The sequence below is a fragment of the Dendrobates tinctorius genome, unplaced genomic scaffold, assembly GCF_039654945.1.
Source record: "Dendrobates tinctorius isolate UK_male_01 unplaced genomic scaffold, ASM3965494v1 ptg000048l, whole genome shotgun sequence".
NCBI lineage: Eukaryota > Metazoa > Chordata > Amphibia > Anura > Dendrobatidae > Dendrobates > Dendrobates tinctorius.
In genome coordinates, this window is record NW_027361716.1 from 14020967 (window position 1) to 14047417 (window position 26451).

General features: G+C 41.9%; 1 protein-coding gene across 4 annotated transcripts in view; it reads left to right on the plus strand.

Moving 5' to 3' along the window:
- Positions 1 to 26451, plus strand: part of ELP4 (elongator acetyltransferase complex subunit 4) — a 527861-nt gene that overhangs the window by 244501 nt on the left and 256909 nt on the right. For 3 of the 4 annotated variants that reach the window (XM_073576300.1, XM_073576302.1, XM_073576301.1), the window contains exon 7: positions 9440 to 9631. In XM_073576300.1, the coding sequence (XP_073432401.1) occupies positions 9440 to 9631 (192 nt within the window). Of the gene's footprint in view, positions 1 to 9439; positions 9632 to 10897; positions 11176 to 26451 lie in introns of those variants that run through there. The other variant, XM_073576303.1, reaches the window with a different exon arrangement.

The window sequence follows — 26451 nt, forward strand, 5'->3', positions numbered from 1 at the left end:
ATCCTCGGCGGGCCGCATGTGGCCCGCGGGCTGTAATTTGAGGACCCCTGGTCTAGAGACTGGAACTTTCTTGATTTTAGTTCCAGTGTTCTTTTTTTTTGGAGTGGGTGTGTGGAGGGAGTTATTTAACATATGCTGATTGTAGTGCCCCTTGGTAGACTATGGCCTGACCTGGTATTGCAGCTCATCCACATGCAAGTTATTGGTGCTGATCTGCCGTGCTACACAATAATGTAATAATGTAATTTTGTGAATTAGGTAGCCAGGTTTTTTATAATGACATCCAACTTTTTCCAGGAAATGTACTTGCAAGACCCCTTTTCTAGCTGATTCTGAATTTGGTGCCACAGCCCACTCCGCGGTGTGTTGTGGAGATTGGGCATTCTGCAGTTAGGGTGGTGATGAGCCCCAGTAGTGGGGACGCCATGCTGGATTGTAGGTTATGACTCTGGATGGGACCAGCAGATTTTTTTCACCCATGGAACTTACTTTGTGCATTACAGTTCTTTACCTCATGTTTCATGGTGTTGCAGAAGAATATATTATGTTATGGCTGCCATCTTCTGTGGTACTTTCTAGGAATACATGGTAGTGCTTTTGGTAGTCTTCTTGATATAAATACATGAGGATAATGTAGGACTGTATGTTCCTCTTGGCTGCAGCCGTACACGCACTCATCATGTGCCCAGTGTGGTCCCTGCGTCCTGACTGCCTGCTCCCAGAATAGTGCCAGACTCACACAGAGCTCTCTCCTGGCACCTCGGCTTGTCTGCTCTTCTTTGGCTTCTCCTTCTCTCCCAGGGCATGGTTTTCCATCTGCAGCCTTTTTTTTTGTTAATTTATTTATTTCATTTTTTTTTAACCACAGCAGGGACATGTGAGTCCTTCCTCAATGTACCGCTCGGCATCTCCTCCTCGTTTTTAAAAGGTCCTTTAATGAGCCTCAGGTGCATGCTGTGACTCCTGAGAGTCCCTCGCTTTGCCATTTCCCTCTCGTGAACTTGTCATTTGCTTTCTGCTGTTTGCCTTTTTAGTTGTATTTTGCTCTTTATTCATTTTTATGCACTGGAAAAAAGATAGTGATTTTTGCCATTGGGCTATACATTATATTTTTTTCAGTGTTGCACAAATCAAATGTTGTCCTTTGTACAATGTATTCATTTTTCTAAAGGAAAACAAACAAGAAAGTCTTCACCAACTTGACCTTAACTTTTTTTTTTGGAAAGCGTGTAAGGAGGGTGGTATGAGGTTAATTTGGAAGGAGATGCGACATGGGACTTTTACAGGCTTAACGTAAAGCCACATTTTAATCTAGTAGCCAGCAAGGTAATTCACCTCGAACATTGTTTGTCATTTAAAGGTATTGTATCATCAGTGACACCCCCTTTAATGTGTGATCACTCATCTCCTTAGATTCCTGGAAAACAATAGGTTTTGCCTATTGGATCAGCTAGAGGGTGAATAGTATTACATAGAGGCTATTAAGATCAATGACTATCTGTATAATGCTGTCACGATTCATTTTTGGATTTGTGATGGCTCTGGCGCTGCTTTAATTTAAATATAGTTTTTTTGCTTTCGTACCAGCAAGTGTTAATGTCAGTTTCCTTGCTGGAAGCTTCCTTGTTGCTAGGTCATCTGATGTGAGTGGTGACTACTCCCACCATCCTTTAAATAGTCACATGTTGCATCAGCTGACTGTTGGTAATAACGTTTTCTATGTAGACCAGCTTTGCCGTTGCAGCTCTATGGTGTCGGCACTGAATCTGCTACTTCTATGGCGTTCAGGGTTCTATTTCTGTAACCTCTGTGGTGTGGAGCTTGGCAGCGGAGGCTGGAGCTAAGTTTCTTGTTCCCCTTTTCTTGTCTGTCTCGTGCTTGTCACTATAACCTGTGTTTACACCAATTGCAGTGGTGATGCCAGCGTCCTTGCCAGCCAGTGCACTAGCCAGAGTTTAGTGAGGTGACAGCTAGGGACTAGGCACGTGACAGTGGCGAGGGGGAAGGACCCGCATAGGGCGTTAGGGGAGCTTAGGGATAGGCACAGGCTGTGATAGGAGGTGCCCCATCCCTCGTTCCCTATTGTTGCTGCCTTCCTTTCCCTTTTTCCATCCCGTTGTGTGTTGTGCCATCCGCTGGACTGTGACCCCTGTTGGGTCATGACATTGCTGTCCGCTGGACCAACCCCTGTTGGGTTGTGACATTGCTGTCTGCTGGACTGCCCGGTGTTGGGTCGTGACATTGCTGTCCGCTGGACAGACCCCTGTTGGATTGAGACAAATACATGCTTGTTAACAGTTCTTTGCTCTTGCTCACGTCACACTTCTAGGACGTCCATATGCCCTAAAAGCTTATGTAGACAGCAGTATTTTTAATGATTCAATTTCCTGTATTGTTTTCTGTTAATGTCAATGGAGGTCTTTGCTTCCAGGCTATTAAACTGACTCCAATAGTTGTCCAACTGACTCCTAAATTCTATGGTAATTTGTGCACCCCTGCAAGTACCAGCCACTGAGTTTTACATTCCAAAAAGCCACCCATAAATATAAAATTGGCCATACACATTACATATTATTAGACTGGTTTAACTCAAGGTAGCAATCAAATTTTGCAGTGTCTGGAGCAGGCCCTTCCGTGGGAGACTTGTATTGAATAGTGAGCGCTGCATCATCATTCTGATTGCCAGCAACAGCACAAGTGCATTGACAGAGGGGTCCGAACAAAAATGCCCCAAGTCTGCTTACAGTTGCTGCCTGCATAAGCACACCTAGTGTTAGGTGCATGCTTTGCCTATATGGAGCTTTTCCCAACATTTTCTATAACTGTGCCATAAGCGACCATTCACCATACACGGGCCATAAGTGTTCTTTTCAGCCTCCGTCTGACTTGTATTCTTAGCTTTTGCTCTATTGTGTAGGAAAGCCCAGTAGACTGCACTTTCCTATACAGAGGACCTGAATGTATGCACCTGACACCGGGCACAGGCAAAGCGTGGACCGGGTCTAAAAATGAGATGGAGTTGGGAAGCTAAAGCACAGATCTGTACTCCTCACCCAAACTATAAGGCCTTAAATAGCAGCACAGTTATGGCCGACAGACCGAGTGGAGCCAAAACCAGAATATTTACTATAACCTCTAATGGGCACTGTGTTTCTCAAATGGGATTGACACCCTTTATCTGCTGCTGTTGAGCCCAAAGCTAGATTGATGCAGTGAGATGGATGAGCATAGGAAAAACATCTTCACTTTCGTCATACCATGACTTGGACATGTTTTACCTGCACCAAAATGTTTGCTTTAAAAAAAAAAATCCATAGATGAGGACCTCATCAAGAAGCTCCAGAAAAACATCACTTTTTGAAAACATTGTAAGAAATGTAAAAGGCATTTTAGGCTTTGCCTGATCACACTTATGTTCTCATCAATCCTTACATATCAGGATATGTCCCTTTTCCCACCACATGCTCTGCTAGTTTCAATCCTACACAGCAGGGTGCATCAGTAATCGTAATGTGATGCTAAAACTACATTCCCTAGGCTGCACCTGGCTGATCTGATGTTCTCCACCACCCGTTCCTTCCTAGTTCTCCGGGTTGGGTTCCACATCTTCTTGCTATCAACTTCCCCAGTGTTTTGTCCACTGCAACGTAATTATCATTTTTCTTCTATTTTTGTTCTAGTTGCCTTTTCAGCTATCCAAAATATAATAATACCTGTTCACAAACCAGTACCCACCAAGATAGTAAAATCAGTAGATACTTTATCATCATAATCATTTCTGATAAAGTATTTACTGATTTTATGATTTTGGTGTGCACAGAAGTGAATTTCATGGTATCCACTATCCAAGATGCCACGTCCTTTCTCCTCTGTAACTTTACATCCATGGATCAATATTTTATGTATTTAGTGTGTAGAACCAGTAATTGGTACAGTGCACAATGTTCACTCTTGCTCAAATGAGGTGCATTTCTTCACACTGCTGTCATGGCAAGTAATGGTTGTGAGAACTGGTGTACCTAGACAGAAGAGGGCCCCTGTGCAAGAACAAGATATGGGCACTTTGCAGCCAGTTACTCATCCTAATGCATAATTCCACCAGCTTTGGAGGTGGGAATGGTCTCCTTGCCTCCTTGGGCCCTTGCACAGTTACACAGGTTGCACCAATGATGTGTTCGCCACTGGTTGTGAGGGTTAGAGGTAAGTGCAATGGTTCCTAAATGCTCTGTCCTGTGATCTGTACGCATGCCTCGTCAGACCTGTGTGTTAGAAAAGGACAATCACTGTGGTGTACACTTCATGTGTGGCCCAAGTGCATGTCATATTGGTCCATTCATGCACATTACAAACATCACAATAATACCAACATAGTCTCAATTTAGCCAAGTTTAGGTGAAGGTCACATGCAGCAAATTATGAAGACCCTGGTAAGGAAAACATGACTAAGATCTATATTAATGCAAAAGTGAACAACTTTATTAATAGAATGAAGAATAAATATAGAATAAATTGGGTAGAATGCATATTAAAGTACAGTACAGATTCCTTCAGGATAGAGAACCAAAAAGGAGAATAGGCAGGGCAGCTGGAGGCCCAGGGCTGGCACAATGCAGATGAACATACCCAAGTGTAGCACTCATACAAATTACAAAGGAGCATTGACCATGAATGATTGACACCTGTCTCAGTGATATGAGTATACAAGTGTAAGCCATAGTCAATGGAACATGACAAGAGAAAGCAGATACTGATACTCAACCTAAAGATAAGGAACAGGTAGCCACTGACAACAGAACACTGCCCTAACAAAGAACAAAAGATGATACACGGCAAATTCAAGTGCTAGGTAGCAACCAAAGTGGAGAGGACATCAGGTGCCCGGCCTGCCCGATGTGCGTTTCACACAACATGCTTCATCTTTGGTTGTCCTGAATTGGTCCACCGTTGATGACGTACCATTGACCAGACACATCCAAGAGTATAGATAACTGGATTACAACCAGTAGACAGGGTCATGCAATTGCTAGTGAAGGATGGGGGTAATTTCTATATATATGCACACTACAAAAGTTGTTAACGGGGATGAGAGGAACTTTTTTTTGTGGGAAAAAAAAGTTTTGACCTGGACAATTCCATAAAGGACTGATGTGATTCGTTGGGATTAGTGGGAAACAAAGAGCCCTTCTACCAGTAATGGCCGAGATGAGAAAGGAAATTGTGATCATGGTAATCTTCGGTTTTACTGGATGCTGGATGCTGTAGTCTCTTTTTTGGGTGGCGGGGGGATTTTGCTGGTATTGGGTATGGATCACCGTTGATGGGTTTAAAAATCATGCCATGTTAAATACCCAAGACTCAAATTGACAGCAGTTTTATTGAGCGTGAAAGCTTATCACATCAACAGTATTGGCACATGATCCCCATACTTCAGCCGAGGGTAGGGATAGGAATGTACAAGCTGAGCGATGCCTGGAGATGACCTTCTGCTTAGACAAAAAGGTGAAAAGTTTGAGCTTATTAAATACTTGAGTCTGAGCTGACAGGTGTGTGACTACCCCTGTCTGCTATGTGATGTGAAGGACAGAAGCTGATCGATATCGCACTTCTGACTATGGCTGCTGGTATCACATAGCCAAGAAATGTGTTAGAGGCCCTGCAGTCACAGGGGTGAGGATGCTGCCTCCCAATCACCCAGAGGTGACAATTTCAGCTAATCCATTGCCCCAAGCAAGAATATATTAAGGTCTTGTGTACAACTTGTGTTCTGACTAAGGGAGCGCTGCATACTTCTCTGGGTTATAAGGAGATGAGCATGCAACAAGTCAGAATGCTAAGTCACCACTCACGTCTCCAACTTCCCTTCTAATTAAGCGTGAGAAATATTTCCGAGGGCGAGTGTAGGGGTGAAAGGGCCAGATAAGTTAGTAGAATAATAGAAATTAGATCATTTTAATTCACTGTTTTGCTTAGGGAAGTTTGACCTATGAATGCATGAGATGTCAAACTTGTAACTACAATACAAGACACAAGTTTTGTTTTTCGTTTATCAATTAAAGACTAAAAATCCCATTGTCTTTTTTTTTTTAAATACTCAACGAAGAGTCTTGAGCATATAGCCCACCAACATGTACAGAAAGTGATGAGGTTCTATATGCCTTTAATTACTGTCTGAGGACATAACGTGACCAGTAAAATGGTAACATTTAGAATGCTAATACCTTGCAGAGGTGGGCCCAGATGAAACATAGTTAAAGAAAATGGGTGTTCATTGCAGAAACTTTCTAAAAGTTCCCTACTCTTATGGATTTGTAATCTGCAAACTTATGCTCTGGCTCAAGTAGTAAAGAAACATCTGTATTACTATAGCCAGTCCCTAGGAGGGAGATGGCATGAAGTGGTAATGTACTCACTTAAACCAATGTAGATGCATGTATATTTCCTGCTACTCCCATGAGTTGTTTTTTTTATCCACCATGCGGTGGGCCTGCTATGGGCCTGTTTATTTAGTGCTGATTTTTCTTGTCTTTAACAAGGGGTCGTGGCTCATAGGGTAATAATGCAGAGCAGCCTAAAGACCCGCCTCAGAGGATCTGCAAGCCACGCCCACTCATAAAGACCAAGGTAGCACTAAATAAAAAGGCCCATATATCTTTTGCTGTATGGCGTGTGTTTAAAAAAACCCTAAAAACAGAATACTCTGGAGAACAACAGATAAAAAATAACCAGCCACTTTTGACCTGGTGACTTAAGATCCATAGTTATTAGGCACTTTCCAGCCTAAAAATACCAGCCGCCTCAGAAGTGGCGCTTCGCCTTCATTTTCCCTGATTGCTGTGGCAATCAGAGTAATCAAATTTGATGTCAACTGTGAATTGTCAAAAATCACAACTGGCATCAAGGCAAGTGTTAGCCATTACTAACCCAGTTATAAAAAAAACTATACACACACAAAACTACTTTACTTAAACAAACATTCCTCGACACTTTCCCCTGGTCACCAATATATTTTAAAACCAAATAAAATACCACACAGGTCTGACATAGTCCACAAATGGAAACCTGAAAAACTTAAAAAGTTAGAAATCAAAACAAGACACTGTCACTCATTCACCATTTTCTTATTAAAAAAAGTTCTCACACAGGTCTGACGTAGGCCAGCGCGTTCCATGATGTTCCCCTAATCTGGCTCATGCTATTCTCAGTCAGACCCGGCAACTGTGAACAGCAGTAAGTTTAGTGACATCTTAGCTCTTCACAGTCGCTGAGTACTGACCTCACTGCTCAGCAGTCTTGCCGGCTAAGCTTCTTAGCGAGACCCGGCGACTGTGAACAGCAGTAAGTTTACTGACATCATTGCTCCTCACAGTCGCCGGGTACTGATGTCACCTTCCATCAGTCTCGCTGGCCTGCAACTGTGAACAGAAGTAATGTTATTGACATCATTGCTCTTCACAGTCACTGGGTACTGACGTCACCGCTCATCAGTCTGGCCGACTTACACTGCACAGCGAAACCCGGCGACTGTGAATATCAGTAATGTTACTGACATCATTGCTCTTCACAGTCGCCGGGTCTCGCTGAGCAGTATGAGCCAGAGAGACTGATAAGCGATGACATCAGTACCCGGCGACTGTGAAGAGCAATGATGTCAGTAACATCATTGCCCTTCACAGTTGCCGGGTACTGACGTCATCGCTTATCAGTCTCGCCGGCTCACACTGCTCAGCGAGACCCGGTGACTGTGACCAGCAGTAACGTTACTGACATCATTGCTCTTTACAGTCGCCGGGTACTGGCGTCACCGCTCATCAGTCTCGCCGACTCACACTGCTCAGCGAGACCCAGCGACTGTGAACATCAGTAATGTTACTGACATCATTGCTCTTCACAGTCGCTGGGTACTGACGTCACCGCTCATCAGTCTCGCCGACTCGCACTGCTCAGCGAGACCCAGTGACTGTGAACATCAGTAATGTTACTGACATCATTGCTCTTCACAGTCGCCGGGTACTGACGTCACCGCTCATTAGTCTCGCCGACTTGCACTGCTCTTCGAGACCCAGCGACTGTGAACATCAGTAATGTTACTGACATCATTGCTCTTCACAGTCGCCGGGTACTGACGTCACCGCTCATCAGTCTCGCCGGCTCACACTGCTCAACGAGACCCAGGGACTGTGAATAGCCATAATGTTACTGACATCATTGCTCTTCACAGTCTCTGGGTACTGATGTCATCGCTTATCAGTCTTGCCGGCTCACACTGCTCAGCGAGACCTGGTGACTGTGAACGGCAGTAAAATTATTAACATCATTGCTCTTCACAGTCTCCGGGAACTGACGTCTTCGCTTATCAGTCTCGTCTGCTCACCGAGACCCGGTGACTGTGAACATCAGTAATGTTATTTGGATAATCTGAGTACAGCATGAGCTGGATTTGAGGAACATCTTGGGAAGCGCTGGCCAACGGCGGACCTGCATGGGAACTTTTTTTTTATAATAAAATGGTGAGCGAGGGACAATGTCTTGTTTTGATTTTTCAATTTGTTGTTTTTCAGTTTTTCTTTTGGACTATGTCTGATTCTCTGGACTACGTCAGACCTGTGTGGGATTTTTTTTTGTTTTTAAAATAAATTGGTGAACGAGGGAATGTGTGGGGGAGAGTTTATTTAAATAAAGTTTTCTGTGTTTTTTTTTTATTATTACTGGGTTAGTAATGGTGGTGTCTGATAGACACCTCTCCATTACGGACACCAGAGCTTGATGCCCGCTGTGTTTTTTGACAATTCAGAGCTGACATCAACCCGAGGCACCATTACCTGATTGCCACTTCAAAAGGGTAATCAGGAAGTGCTAAATCAAAGTGCATCTAATGTGATGTGCCACTTTTGGGACTTGTATTTTTAGGTTGGGAAGGGTCGAATAACCATGGACCTTCCCAGCCTGATAATATAAGCCCGTTTCTGTCTGCTTTACCTCTGCTTGTTATTAAAAATTGGGGAGAGCCTACACAATTTTATTTCATTCATTTATTAGGTTAATACATGTACAATAAGGTACAGATGCAAGGCAATAATTATCTATGTATCTCTATGTTTGCATATTTTTAACACCTAATCATCTGTAATTAGTATTCTTCTTTCTATTCCAGTACATGTCACATGGATGGTGCACATGGATGACACACACTAACACACGAATGGCACACAGATATGCAACACTGATGACACCGGTACTGGATTTTCCAGTACCAGTAATATCGTCATGTAAAGGTAGCCTTACATGCTATTTGGAGAACTCAAAATCTCATATTAGAAACATAAAATGTCCAGATTTTATGATATCCATGATCTGAATCGTGTTGTGTTAATAAAGTGTAGTAAACAGTAAAAATTATGATGTGTGGCTAAGAAACTGTTTTTTTTTTTTTCTTTACCAGCAAAAAGGACAAAAGAATATCCTGCGAATTGGAATCCAGTCTCTGGCATCAGTGCTGTGGGGAGACGATATCTGCAGTCAGGAGCGCCCTCACAATCCCCACAGCCTGACCCGTTTTTTGTATGCCCTCCGAGGCCTCTTACGGTCATCGCTGTCAGTGTGTGTCATTACACTGCCCGCACATCTTATCCAGGTGAGAACACAAGCTACCTTAGTGCAAAGCGCCTTAAATACAGCCTTGGTTTTTACACTATTTATTTGTTATTTCTAGAATGGTTTCTTTAAAAACCCACAGGCCCCAATTCACCAATTGTGGTTTCCTTTTTTACCTTGTGATATTAGTTGCCATTTTTTAGGTGACAAATTAATCAAAATTGCGAACTCAATTCATGAATTTCACTCAAAGTAAAAAATGGGCTTTCTCCCGGTCTTGAATTGTTTTTACCAAAAATTCACACACTAAAGTCCCAAAAATGGTGCCAAATTTTTCCTATACTCAAAAATACACCAGGGGGGTTCTGTATTGAAATGGCCACAAATTTTGTGACTTTTTAAAAAGTCTCATTTGATCAGACGAAAAACATCTGAAATTGCTGGACAGTAGCAACCTATGCTGTAAAGTTTACACCTTAAGTGTCATTGATTCTGCTCATTGCTCCTTTAAAAGAGTTGTCTCAGGACTACTTTTTAAAATTACTCTATATTGTATTGCCATGTATTTTTTTGTTAATTTTTATTAACCATATATTCACTATCACGTAGCTCTTGCTCCCCAGAGGTGAGTCTATTCACATATTATACACTCCTTCTTACTTCCCCCCAATGTACTTGATGTCATAAAAACAATGAGAATGCGATTACTAAAGTTTATTAAAAAAAAAATCCCAAATTTAGAAATCCAGTGGATCCCCTTATAGCAGTTCTCTCTCTACATATGGGATTTGAGAATTGTCCCTTTTGCTTTGTCTAAGCGGTGCGTGTGTGAATTCCCACTTGTACGTCTGCATGCGCCATCACGTGTCTGACATACTAAGATGTTGTATTGCATTTGATGGGATGAAAACCTGGTTTATTTGTCTAGGATTCGAGATGTATAATATTGTGAGAGAGGCTGAAAGTGCTTCTCTTTACATTCTCTCCTGTACAGTGAGAGCGTTTTAGCCCTGACCTAGATAACCCTTCTGTCTGAGAGTGCTCTTCTTAGCTCGGGCTGTCATTGATGCTGGAGTGTGTGCTAACATTTATATCAGTGTCCACACTGCGATCCGCCAGGCACTGGATATCTGATACATCTAAGCGCCGCTTTATCCCCTTATTCTGAAAAACTTGGCTCCATTATTTGTGAATATAAATCACTATTGTTGTTGTTTCTGTTACTATTACATGCACAATTTCTTTTTTTTTGTTGTTTTTTAGACTTCATTATTAAAGCACCACTCCGGCTTTTTTTTTATTGCAGTGCTGGAGCGGTGTCACTAATCTAAGGTCCCTGTCCCTAGTCTTATATTTACCAGGCGCCGTCCTTGTGACAGTTACATTTCAGTTCCGGTCAGTAGTAAGTTGCTGTCACAAGATAGTGGATCGTGACTAGAGCGGCGCTGGGAAGAGCTGAAGACGGCGGCTGTTAATTGTGTTACTTGGGGTAGGAAACTTAGATTAGTAGCACCACTCCAGTGCTGGAAAAAAATAAAAACACTGAAGTGGTGCTTTGCTGTTGAAATAGGGAATTAGTGATGAGCGAGTATACTCGTTGCTCGGGTGGCCTCCGAGTACTTTGGGGTGCTCGGAGATTTAGTTTCTGTCCCTGCAGCTCCATGATTTGTGGCTAATTGACAGCCTCAATACATGTGGGAATTCCCTAACAGACAGGAATTCCTCACATGCATTCAGGCTGTCAAGTAGCCACAAATCATGCACTGCCGTCGACAGAAACTAAATCTCCGAGCACTTCCAAATATTCGGAGGACACCCGAGCAACGAGCATACTCGCTCATCACTATAAGGAATCTTTCGCCACATCTCAGAAATACAAAATCTGACAAGAGCTTGTAAATAGAGATGAGCGAATATTTTGGTTTGGATTACGATCGCCATATTTTCAATATTCGCCGAACATAGCAGAACACCATCAATGGGAGCACAGGTGAGCAAATATATTCGGAAACGATCATCAAACATAAATTCGTCACAAACTTAGCAAATTTGGGTACAGCGATCATTTTATGAACATATTTGCTTAACTCTACTCATAAGTGACGGGGAAGAATAGGTCAATAGTCTGAGGGGAGGAGGACATTCAACAAAAAAGAGAAATGAAATATTGAGTAATTGAATGATTTTTCATAAAACATAAACCAAGAAGACAAATTGAATAATAGCCATTCATTTGGGCATTGACTGGGGATGAAAGCAGGATTAAAGAGATTTGTCTCTTTATATTTATACTGCGTTCCAAATTGTCATGTAAATTAATTTTAAATGTCATAAAGGTGTAATTTTTTGGATTTCAAATAAACTCATTGATATGTATTGGTTTCGATTCTCATGGTCTTTGGATCACTGAAATCAGTCTCAAACATCTGTGACAATTAGTTTGCCAAGTAAGCCCATATATAAAGTTAAACTGCTTACACACGTGGTCAAAATTGTTTGTCCCCCTTGTGTAATGACTGAAAAACCCACAATGGTCACTGAAATAATTTGAATCTGACAAAAGTAATAATCAAAAATATATGCAAATGAAAGTCAGACATTGCTTTTCAGCCATGCTTCCACATAATTTAAAAAAAATAAAACTCATGAAATAGGCCTGGACAGAAATGATGGTACTCCTGAAAATAATGTGACAGAAAGGACATGTTAAAGCACGGTGTGTCCACTAATTAGCATCACAGGTGTGTACAATCTTGGAATCAGTGAGTGGGCCTGTATATAGGGCTACAGATACTCACTGTGCTGTTTGGTGACATGGTGTATATCACACTCAAAATGGACTAGAGGAAGCAAAGAAAAGAGTTGTCTCAGGAGATTAGAAAGAAAATTATAGACAAACATGTTAAAGGTAAAAGTTATAAGACCATCTCCAAGCAGCTTGATGTTCCTGTGACTACAGTTGCACATATTATTCAGAAATTTAAGCTCCATGGGACTGTAGCCAACCTCCCTGGATGTGGCCGCAGGAGGAAAATTGATGACAAATCAAAGAGACGGATAACACAAATGGTAACAAAAGCGCCCAGAAAAACTTCTAAACAGATAAAAGGTGAACTTCAAGCTCAAGGAACAAAAGTGTCAGATTGCACCATCTGTCGTTGTATGAGCCAAAGTGGACTTCATGGGGGACGACCAAGGAGGACACCATTGTTGAAAAAAAATCATAAAAACACCAGACTGGAATTTGCCAAACTACATGTTGACAAGCCGCAAAGCTTCCGGGAGAATGTCCTATGGACAGATGAGACAAAAATGGACCTTTTTGGCAAGGCACATCAGCTCTATGTTCCCAGACAGAAAAATGAAGTATATCAAGAAAAAAACACTGTACCTACTGTGAAACATGGAGGAGGCTCTGTTATGTTCTGGGGCTGCTTTGCGGCATCTGGCACAGAGTGTCTAGAATCTGTGCAAGGTACAATGAAAGCTCAAGAATATCAAGGGATTCTAGAGAGAAATGGGCTGCCCAGTGTCAGAAAGCTTGCTCTCAGTCGCAGGTCATGGGTCTTGCAACAGGATAATGACAAAAAACACACAGCTAAAAACTCCCAAGAATGGCTAAGAGGAAACCATTGGACTATTCTAAAGTGGCCTTCTATGAGACCTGACCTAAATCCTATTGAGAATCTTTGGAAAGAGCTGAAACATGCCATCTGGAAAAGGCAACCTTCAAACATGAGACAACTGGAGCAGTTTGTTCTTGAGGAGTGGGCCAAAATACCTGTCGAGAGATGCACAAGTCTCATTGACAGTTAAAGGAATCATTTGATGCAGTGATTGCCTCAAAAGGCTGTGCAACAAAATATTAAGTTAAGGGTACCATTATTTCAGGTCCATTTCATGAGTTTTATTTTTTTAAACATTCTGTGGAAGCATGGCTGAAAAGCAATGTCTGGCTTTCATTTCTTCATTTTCATAGATTTTTGAATTATTATTACTTTTGTCAGATTCAAGTTATTTCTGTGACCATTGTAGGTTTTTCTGTCATTAAACGAGGGGTACCAACAATTTTGACCACTTGTGTGAGAAGGATGTTCCACATTATTAAGCAGCCCACAGGTTTCAAGTTATATGGAACAGAATAGAGATCTCTGTTGCCAAAAAGTGTCAGATAGTCCAATGCCTTGGAGAAAGTATGAAAACATTAGATATCTCACGAAAACATAAGCATGACCATCGCACCGTGAAGAGATTTATGGCTCATACAGCGCACAGATTGGTTTGTGCAGATAAAGGCATAATGAGGAAGTTTTTTCCAGACAAATTCAACAGATTAAGAGAGCAACTGCTAAAATACCATATGCCTTAATATCTTTATGCCTGCCTCACTTATATAAGATATTAAAATATATAATTTATTGAATTGCTTAAAAAACACATCATATAAAAGTATGTATCTATACAGACTCCAGGAAAATGGTGAACGCAATAAAGGGGTGTCAAGAGATGAGGCTGTATAGGTAATAAAAATAATAATATAAAGGATCTTATATTTAGAAATATATGTATATAAAGTACATATAATTAATAAACTATACATATATCTGTCACATGGGGGGAAATTAATATGAATCAAAATTGCAAATGCATGGATACTCTCATACGGAGTCATACAAAGTAAAGTATTGTATTTGTATGATAAACCATATAGGAGTATTGCAGAAACTTAATAAAATGAAGAGGAAATTCACATAAACAAGAGTGCAAGTGCACAGATTCTCTCATATGCACAGATATAATAATATTGTCAATCAATATTATATCATATCCAGTGCATAGAAATAAAATGTTGAATCTATAATTACCCTGAACAATCTCTGATTGCCTGCTCCACAACACATGTTTCGCACATTAGCTTCCTCAGGGGATATGGCAGTATATGATGGCCATCCATTTATATTTCTCTTTGACCAATGAGCGCATAATCCTACACCTAAATCCAATGTAATCCCACTCACTATAAATAATCATTTGCGTATCGTAGTGATTTCTGCAATTACTTCCCAGGTGTTGTTGTGGCAGGCAATCAGTGATATGCCCACAGACCCAAGCTATAAGTTGCGTTTTACCTTGGAATACAAGTAACATGTATTATTCAAAAGAGGTGTGTCAAGATGGAATTGCGTTCCATTCTGGAACGTATGCGCTCAGGTGAACATATCGATGTCGAAAAATGTAGGAATAGGTTTCACCTTGGAATGTAAGTAACAGGTTTCTGTTCCACCCTGGAATGCACGAACATGCGCAACAGCCATTAAACCGATAACGAGGAGGATATATATCATTATCTCAATCCCTGGAACGTGTGGTAATCATGCGTGAATAAAGCGTGCCTCCAGGTATTGCATATCACTCTGGAACATCTAGAAACAATGGCTTTGAGATATGTTAAAATTGCGTTTTGTAGTATATGGTAAAAAATCACATTATAAAATCTTTTTTACGTATATTGGTGCCATTTGTAGAAACACCACAGCAAATATGAGTGCAAATAAAAACAACCACACCCATAATGCTATATAACATTGCATCACCCCCAATTTTGACATAATCACATAATACCACATGTATTGACAATACATCGCCACGTATATTGACATAAATTGGTGTCATGTAAAAAAGGACAACACGGCAAATGAAAAACACATAACTATAGAGGTACATCAAAATAATGCACGTGAAGTAAAAACATGGGAGCACGCACATGACTGTTAACTATTCTTATCCGTACAGTCATGCGAAAAGCTATATACACCCTCTTTGATTTTTATGGTATTACGTGACCGGATATAATAGAGAAACATTTGATCTTTACCCCATATGCGGTCGAAAACTACATTTGAGGCACAGTGCAGAGCTAGAAGGGAATCAGCGGCATATTGAAGTTCAGATTTTGCTGGACTGTTTCATGTCACATTAGTAGAGCCCCTGAGGTGTCAGAACAGCAGAACCCCTGTAAGTGACCCCATTTTACAAACTACACCTTTCAGTGAATTCATCTAGGCGTGCACTGATCACAGATGTGTCACAGAATTTTATACCATTGACAGTGAATAAAAAATAAATTTTTACCACCAACATTTTGTGTTATCCCCAGATTTTACATTTTCACACTGGGAAATGGGTAAGAATGGCACCAAAATTCATCCCACAATTTTTGCTGAATGTATAAATACCCAAAATGTGGCTGTACAGTACTGCTTAGTCACACGGCGAGGCTCGGGAGGGACAGGGAGCTATTTGCCTCCTGGAGGGCATATTTACTAGAATAGTTTGCGGACACAATATGCAGAGCACCTAAGTGCTGGAAGAGCATAATTCCCCCTCAAGTGACCCGATTTTGGAAATTATACCCCTTCGGGAATTTATAGGAGTAGTGATGATTTTGAGAAGATGGGTGTTTTCCAGAAATAAGCAGTAGTGTATGTTGCTGAGTGAAAATTGCAAACTGCCATTGCAGTGCTCAGTACGTGATAGTCACCAGGACGTTGTACTGCCCAGTACGTTATGCCCAGCTCCTGCTTCTGGAAATGCACACCCATAAATTAAGCGGTCTCTCATCACTACAGAAATGCGAAACGTGCACGCTAAATGTAGTTTAGACACACTGTGGGACTCAGAAGGCAGGGGGCATTTGGATTTAAAAGCACAAAATTTGCTGAATTTCTTTTGGGGTGCGAGGAGCTATAGTGCTTTTACTGAGCCTTTGTGCTACCAGTAACCTGGAAGCCCCCTATATTTCCATTGACAGATGACATATCTGAGTGGGAAGTTGCTATCTTTGTGATTTGAGTTGAAGCTTTTATTGGGAACATTTTACATAACATTTGGCATCACATTCATCCGTCGCTCTACGCTGAGCACTTAATTTCGGGTTTAGATTTAAATCTCTTGAGTGACATGATTCAAATGAAACCTTCGAGGGATCCATTTACTATAATGAGGCAGCAGAGTTACTCTGGGACTCCATCTGACCTCTGTTCAGAAGTGTCCTTTTTTTCAGAAGTTCACAAATCTGTGGCAGACCGCACTTTCATTCACTCTTAAAAAGATGGTCACAGCCAGATCACAGGTGAGACGGCGTCCACAGTCCCTCCATTTACCTCATTACAGGGAATCTTCTACTAGGAGTTCTGTCTGAATCACACAGTATATTTCAGAGATTTACGTCGAAGCTTCGGTGTAAGCGGTCAGTGCAGAGCGCAGGATAGATGTGCGACGAGCCTTATTGCGATCTCTGGGAAGCAGAATGAAAAAAATGAACATCAAGTGATGAATTGGTTTTATTTATTTTTTACGCCGTTCCTCATGTAGTATAAGTGATTAGGCAACTTTATTCTTCTAGTTGCTGCGATTTCAGCGATACCAGATTTATATCGGGTTTTTATGTTTAGCTGCAGTCACACACTAAAAGACGCTTTTTATTACAAAAACAAGTTTTTGCAACCCCATATTTAGATAGCTATAATTTTTCCATATTTCATCTGACAGAGTCATGTGATGGCTTGTTTTTTTGGGGATGAGTTGACGTTTTTATTAGTACCATTTTCAGGCACATGACATTTTTTGATCGATTTCTATTCCGATTTTTGGGAGGCAGAATGAACAAAAAACAGCAATTCAGGAAATGTTTTTGAAAGGTTTTTTTATGCCATTCCGCGTGTGGTAAAATTGATAATTAAGTTTATTCTTTGGGTCAATATGATTACAGCGATGTCACATTTATATTTTTTTTTGTGTTTTGTCGCTTTTACATAATGAAAACTATTTTATCAAAAAAATAATTATTTTTGCATCACTTTATTTTGAGAGCTATAACTTTATTTTTCCACTGACTGACCTGTATGACAGCTTGTTTTTTGTGGGACAAGATGACGTTTTCAGAGATACCATTTATTTACATTCATCATTTTGATCACGTTTTATTCCATGTTTTGTTCGGCGGTATGATGATAAAGCACAGTTTTTTGCCTCTTTTTATTTATTTTCTTAACGGTGTTTATTGAAAGGATTAATTAGTGGGATAATTTTATAGGGCAGGTCGTTCCGGACTCGGCGGTACCAAAGATGTGTACTTTTTTTGTTTTTACTTTTACATAAATGTATTTATTGGATTAATATACAGTATATTTTTTTGGTCTTTATTTTATGATTTATTTATTTTATCTTTCGGCCCGGGGTCACCATGGAGACCATTGGCACAACATGATCACAATTGATGGGAGCACAGAGGGAGCTCCCTCTGCAATGCCCTACAATGTCGCTGTCACTAATGACAGCGGCATCAGAAGGGATTTTTGCTTTCTTGGCCTTTTTTCAGAGAGTATGAATGATAACAACAAAACTTTTTCTCCACTCATGATTAGTGGTTGGGTGAAGCCATTTATTATCAAACTAATGTGTTTTCTCTTTTTAAATCATAATGACAACCCAAAACATCCAAATGACCCTGATCAAAAGTTTACATACCCCATTTCGTAATACCGTGTATTGCCCCACTAGCATCATTGACAGCTTGAAGTCTTTTGTGGTAGTTGTGGATGAGGTTCTTTATTTTTTCAGATGGTAAATCTGCCCACTCTTCTTGGCAAAAAGTCTCCAGTTCCTGTAAATTCCTGAGCTGTCTAGTATGAACTGCGAGCTTGAGCTCTCCCTAGAGTGGCTCAATGATTATTGAGGTCAGTAGACTGAGATGGCCACTCCAGAACTTGCCCTTTTTCCGCTGTAGCCAATGACAGGTCGACTTGGCCTTGTGTTTTGGATTGTTGTCATGTTGGAACGTCCATGTACGTCCCATGCGCAGCTAGTAATTGCAAATTTGCCTCCAATATTTGTTGATAATGTGCTGCATTCATCTTTCCTTTTACTTTGATTAAGTTTCCTGTGCCTTTGTAGCTCACACATCCCCAAAACATCAGCGATCCATCTCTGTGCTTTACAGTAGGAATGGTGTTCCTTTCATCATAGGCCTTGTTGACCTTTCTCCAAATGTAACGTTTATGGTTGTGGCCAATAAGCTAAATTTTGGTCTCATCAAATTACTTTGATCCAGAAGTATTGAGGCTTGTCTCTGTGCTGTTTTATGTATGGCAGGTGAGATACTTTGTGGCATTTGCACAGTAATGGCTTTCTTCTGGCGTCTCGACGATGCAGCCCATTTTTCTTCGAGTGCCTCCTTATTGTGCATCTTGAAACAGCCACACCGCTAGTTTTCAGAGTCCTGTATTTCAGTTGATGTTATTTGTGGGTTTTTCTTTGCATCCAAACCATTTTCCTGGCAGTTGTGGATGTAATTTTTGTTGGTCTACCTCACCATGGTTTTGTTTTTAGAGCCCCTGATTTTCCATTTGTTAATCACAGTTTGTACGCTGCTGACTGACATTATCAATTCCTTGGATATCTTTTTGTATCCCTTTCCTGTTTTATACAGTTCAACAAACTTTTCCCGTAGATCCGTTGACAATTCTTTTGCTTTCCCCATGACTCACAATCCAGAAATGTCAGTGGCTGGATGAAAGATGCAAGAATCTGTCTGGATCCCAGAAACACGCTCAGCTTTATGCACACACACTGATTACAAGCAAACAGGTCACAGGTGAGGATGTTACCTTTAGTAGCCAGTCAAACCCATTTGTGTCAACGCCTGTGCATGTTATGCCAAAATCACCATGGTATGTAAATTTTTGATCAGGGTCATTCGGATGTTTTGGATTGTCATTATGATTTAAAAAGAGAAAACATAGTAGTTTGATATTAAATGGCTTCACCCAATCACTAACCATGAGTGGAGAAAAGGTTTTGGTGTTATCATTCATATTCTCTGAAAAAGGCCAAGAAAGCAAAAATTCTGCCGAGGTATGTAAACTTTTGAGCACAACTGTATAGGGTACATGTTGTGAAGGGGCACGGGCAGGTGAGATTTTAATAGCCTTGAGAGAGACCATTGTTTTTGCCCCCCCCCGGCTACAAAAATCTGCCCCCAGACACCCCAAAAAAGGCGCTTCTATAAGATGTGCCTTTTCTGGCACTTATCCTCTCTATTCCCATTGCCCTGTAGCGGTGGCTAATGGATTAATATTAATGGGTTAATGTCATCTTGCAATTGGAAGGTGACATTAAGTCGATTAATAATGGAGAGGTGTCAATTAGACACTTATCCATTATTAACCCTAGACTATGAAAGGGTTAAAAAACACACGCAGACATTAATTAAAAATTATTTTAATGCAATAAAGACACCTAGTTTTTGACAAGATTTATTGCTCTGGTAATCCAAAAATAAACCATCGACCTGTAGCAAAAAGAAAACAAAAAATCAACCATATCCTTACCTCTCCGCTGCTCAGTCAGGTCCCCCGCTGCAATCAGAAAGGGTTAAGCGGTTTACACAGGGACCGGTGCTAATGGAACCAGCCCGATGTAAACCACTGCCAGAATGAATTATTTTATCTCTGCGCAACCTCCCTTGCTGCCCTGAGATGAACTAATTACTGTGGGAAAGTTTCTGCATTTTTTCCCACGCTCATTAGTTCACCTCAGGTCAATCAGGGGACTCCGCGCAGCCTCAGTGACGTCAGTGGGAGTCCCCGGCTGACCTGAGGTGAACTGATGAGCGTGGGAAAAAAGTCAGAAACTTTCTCATGCTCATTAGTTCATCTTCGGGCAGCCATGGAGACTGCACAGAGATGAAATTAATTCTGGCAGTGGTTTACATGGGGCTGGTGGCATTAGCACCGGTCCTCATTGTAAACTATTTAACCCCTTGTGAAGGATTACAGCGTGGGACAGGACTGAACAGCGGAGAGGTAAGAATATTGTTGCTTTTTATGTTATTTTTTTTGCAGGTCATGGTTTTGTTTTGGAATAGCAGAGTAATAAAAATTGGTCAAAAACTTGGTGTCTTTATTTCATTAAAAGACTTTTTTATTAATGTGTGTGTGTGGTTTTTAACCCTTTCATAGTGTAGGGTTAAAAATGGATCGGTGTCTTATTGACACCTCTCCATTATTAATCGGCTTAATGTCACCTTCCAATCGAATGGTGACATTAACCCTTTGTTATTAACCCATTAGTCACCGCTGCAGGGCAATGGTAATAGAGAGGATATGTGCCAGAAAAGTCACATCTTATAGATGCGCCTTTTATGGGGTGTCTGGGGGCATATTTTTGTAGCCGGGGGGGGGACACAAAAACGGTGGTCCCTCTCAAGGCTATTAAAATCTGCCCTCGCTCACCTGCTTTACCTCTCTGGTTGACAAATTACCGCGGGAGCCCACGCAATCTTTTACAACGAATTAACCCCTTAAATTAACACCTACACCTCCCAAATTTTACACACAAACCCTCATCTAATTACTAGTGAAAGACATATAAAAAAAAACATGAAATGAAATGGTTTACTGTATGTAAACCATGTGTCATTTCATGTCGGGTTTTGGAATGATTTTAATGAAGCCGGCAAATGTTTCAACGGCTATTCTGCTATGTAGAACTATATGAAATATAAATATATATACAGTACAGACCAAAAGTTTGGACACACCTTCTCATTCAAAGAGTTTTCTTTATTTTCATGACTATGAAAATTGTAGATTCATTCTGAAGGCATCAAAACTATGAATTAACACATGTGGAATTATATAATTAACAAAAAGTGTGAAACAACTGAAAATATGTCTTATATTCTAGGTTCTTCAAAGTAGCCACCTTTTGCTTTGATTACTGCTTTGCACACTCTTGGCATTCTCTTGATGAGCTTCAAGAGGTAGTCACCAGAAATGGTCTTCCAACAGTCTTGAAGGAGTTCCCAGAGATGCTTAGCACTTGTTGGCCCTTTTGCCTTCACTCTGCGGTCCAGCTCACCCCAAACCATCTCGATTGGGTTCAGGTCTGGTGACTGTGGAGGCCAGGTCATCTGGCGTAGCACCCCATCACTCTCTTTCTTGGTCAAATAGCCCTTACACAGTCTGGAGGTGTGTTTGGGGTCATTGTCCTGTTGAAAAATAAATGATGGTCCAACTGAACGCAAACCGGATGGAATAGCATGCCGCTGCAAGATGCTGTGGTAGCCATGCTGGTTCACTAAGCCATCAATTTTGAATAAATCCCCAACAGTGTCACCAGCAAAGCACCCCCAGACCATCACACCTCCTCCTCCCATGCTTCACGGTGGGAACCAGGCATGTAGAGTCCATCCATTCACCTTTTCCTTTTTTTCAATGTTTTATTTATTGAAAATTATTGGTAACATGGCAGCAATGCAGTAAATCCAACAATGCAGGCGTAATACAGTACAAGTAAACAATACAGTGTTCAGAGGACCGTGCCGGTCTCAAGAATGGTAATGGAAAAAACTGAAGATTGACCAAGTCTACAGGGATGTAAACACCCACTTCACAGTCACCGTTCACCTTTTCTGCGTCGCACAAAGACACGGTGGTTGGAACCAAAGATCTCAAATTTGGACTCATCCGACCAAAGCACAGATTTCCACTGGTCTAATGTCCATTCCTTGTGTTCTTTAGCCCAAACATGTCTCTTCTGCTTGTTGCCTGTCCTTAGCAGTGGTTTCCTAGCAGCTATTTTACCATGAAGGCCTGCTGCACAAAGTTTCCTCTTAACAGTTGTTGTAGAGATGTGTCTGCTGCTAGAACTCTGTGTGACATTGACCTGGTATCTAATCTAAGCTGCTGTTAACCTGCGATTTCTGAGGCTGGTGACTCGGATGAACTTATCCTCCGCAGCAGAGGTGTCTTTTGGTCTTTCTTTCCTGGGGCGGTCCTCATGTGAGCCAGTTTCTTTGTAGTGCTTGTTAGTTTTTGCCACTACACTTGGGGACACTTTCAAAATTTTCCCAATTTTTTGGACTGACTGACCTTCATTTCTTAAAGTAATGATGGCCACTCGTTTTTCTTTACTTTGCTGCTTTTTTCTTGCCATAATACAAATTCTAACAGTCCATTCAGTAGGACTATCAGCTGTGTATCCACCAGACTTCTGCACAACACAACTGATGGTCCCAACTCCATTTATAAGACAAGAAATCCCACTTATTAAACCTGACAGGGCACACCTGTGAAGTGAAAAAAACCCATTTCCAGTGACTACCTCTTGAAGCTCATCAAGAAAATGCCAAGAGTGTGCAAAGCAGTAATCAAAGCAAAAGGTGGCTAATTTGAAGAACCTAGAATATAAGACATATTTTCAGTTGTTTCACACTTTTTTGTTAATTATATAATTCCACATGTGATAATTCATAGTTTTGATGCCTTCAGAGTGAATCTACAATTTTCATAGTCATGAAAATAAAGAAAACTCCTTGAATGAGAAGATGTGTCCAAACTTTTGGTCTGTACTGTATATAGGAGGGTATGTGAGTGCTGACACTCTATATAGGAGGCTATGTGGGGGCTCATACTGTATAAAGGGGGCTGTGTTCGGGCTCATGCGGTATGTGTGTGTATATGTCCGGGATAGGCATCCGCACCGTCGCAGCTACTGCACAAAATTTGGCACAGTCACACGTCTGGACCCCGAGAGCGCCCTAAGCTATGTTGTGAGGCGAAATTTTAACCCCGCGCGTTCCAATTCACCAAACAATTTTGCCCCTATCTACATACTGGGGAAAACGTGGGTGCGCGTCAAGCCCCGCCCCTCATTATGATGTCATAATGCCCCTATTTGCATACTGGGGAAGCAGTGTGTGCATATCAAGCCCCACCCCTCATTATGATGTCACAATGGTTGCCATGGCGACGCTGATGTCATCATAGGTTGCAAGCCCTGCCGCCGCTCATTATGATGTCATAATGGTTGACTATGGAATGGAGGATGTGTGATGGGTATATGGGCACGGGACTATGGGATGGAGGATTTGTGATGGGTATATGGGCACTGGACTATGGGATGGAGGATATGTATGATGGGTATATGGGCACGAGACTATGGGATGGAGGATGTGTGATGGGTATATGGGCACTTGACTATGGGATGGAGGATATGTTTGACTGGTATATGGGCACGGGACTATGGGATGGTGGATATGTATATGGGCATGGGACTATGGGATGGAGGATGTGTGATGGGTATATGGGCATTGGACTGTGGGATGGAGGATATGTATGACGGGTATATGGGCACGAGACTATGAGATGGCGGATATGTATGATGGGTATATGGGCACGGGACTATGGGATGGAGGATATGTATGATGGGTATATGGGCATGGGACTATGAGATGAAGGATGTGTGATGGGTATATGGGCACTCGACTATGGGATGGCGAATATGTCTGATGGGTATATGGGCACGGGACTATGGGATGGAGGATGTGTGATGAGTATATGGGCACTGGACTATGGGATGGAGGATATGTATGATGAGTATATGGGCACGGGCCTATGGGATGGCGGATATGTATGATGGGTATATGGGCACTCGACTATGGGATGGCGAATATGTATGATGGGTATATGGGCATGGGACTATGGGATGGAGGATGTGTGATGGGTATATGGGAACGGGACTATGGGATGGAGGATATGTATGATGGGTATATGGGCACTTGACTATGGGATGGAGGATGTGTGATTGGTATATAGGCACGGGCCTATGGGATGGAGGATATGTATGATGGGTATATGGGCACGGGTCTATGGGATGGAGGATATGTATGATGGGTATATGGGCATGGGACTATGAGATGAAGGATGTGTGATGGGTATATGGGCACTCGACTATGGGATGGCGAATATGTATGATGGGTATATGGACAAGGGACTATGGGATGGAGAATATGTATGATGGGTATATGGGCATGGGACTATGGGATGGAGAATATGTATGATGGGTATATGGGCATGGGACTATGGGATGGAGGATGTGTGATGGGTATATGGGCATGGGACTATGGGATGGAGGATGTGTGATGGGTATATGGGCACTCGACTATGGGATGGAGGATATGTATGATGGTATATGGACAAGGGACTATGGGATGGAGAATATGTATGATGGGTATATGGGCATGGGACTATGGGATGGAGAATATGTATGATGGGTATATGGGCATGGGACTATGGGATGGAGGATGTGTGATGGGTATATGGGCATGGGACTATGGGATGGAGGATGTGTGATGGGTATATGGGCACTCGACTATGGGATGGAGGATATGTATGATGGGTATATGGGCACGGGTCTATGGGATGGAGGATATGTATGATGGGTATATGGGCATGGGACTATGAGATGAAGGATGTGTGATGGGTATATGGGCACTCGACTATGGGATGGCGAATATGTATGATGGGTATATGGACAAGGGACTATGGGATGGAGAATATGTATGATGGGTATATGGGCATGGGACTATGGGATGGAGAATAGGTATGATGGGTATATGGGCATGGGACTATGGGATGGAGGATGTGTGATGGGTATATGGGCATGGGACTATGGGATGGAGGATGTGTGATGGGTATATGGGCACTCGACTATGGGATGGAGGATATGTATGATGGGTATATGGACAAGGGACTATGGGATGGAGAATATGTATGATGGGTATATGGGCATGGGACTATGGGATGGAGAATATGTATGATGGGTATATGGGCATGGGACTATGGGATGGAGGATGTGTGATGGGTATATGGGCATGGGACTATGGGATGGAGGATGTGTGATGGGTATATGGGCACTCGACTATGGGATGGAGGATATGTATGATGGGTATATGGGAACGGGACTATGGGATGGAGGATATGTATGATGGGTATATGGGCACTTGACTATGGGATGGAGGATGTGTGATTGGTATATAGGCACGGGCCTATGGGATGGAGGATATGTATGATGGGTATATGGGCACGGGTCTATGGGATGGAGGATATGTATGATGGGTATATGGGCATGGGACTATGAGATGAAGGATGTGTGATGGTATATGGGCACTCGACTATGGGATGGCGAATATGTATGATGGGTATATGGACAAGGGACTATGGGATGGAGAATATGTATGATGGGTATATGGGCATGGGACTATGGGATGGAGAATATGTATGATGGGTATATGGGCATGGGACTATGGGATGGAGGATGTGTGATGGGTATATGGGCATGGGACTATGGGATGGAGGATGTGTGATGGGTATATGGGCACTCGACTATGGGATGGAGGATATGTATGATGGTATATGGACAAGGGACTATGGGATGGAGAATATGTATGATGGGTATATGGGCATGGGACTATGGGATGGAGAATATGTATGATGGGTATATGGGCATGGGACTATGGGATGGAGGATGTGTGATGGGTATATGGGCATGGGACTATGGGATGGAGGATGTGTGATGGGTATATGGGCACTCGACTATGGGATGGAGGATATGTATGATGGGTATATGGGCACGGGTCTATGGGATGGAGGATATGTATGATGGGTATATGGGCATGGGACTATGAGATGAAGGATGTGTGATGGGTATATGGGCACTCGACTATGGGATGGCGAATATGTATGATGGGTATATGGACAAGGGACTATGGGATGGAGAATATGTATGATGGGTATATGGGCATGGGACTATGGGATGGAGAATATGTATGATGGGTATATGGGCATGGGACTATGGGATGGAGGATGTGTGATGGGTATATGGGCATGGGACTATGGGATGGAGGATGTGTGATGGGTATATGGGCACTCGACTATGGGATGGAGGATATGTATGATGGGTATATGGACAAGGGACTATGGGATGGAGAATATGTATGATGGGTATATGGGCATG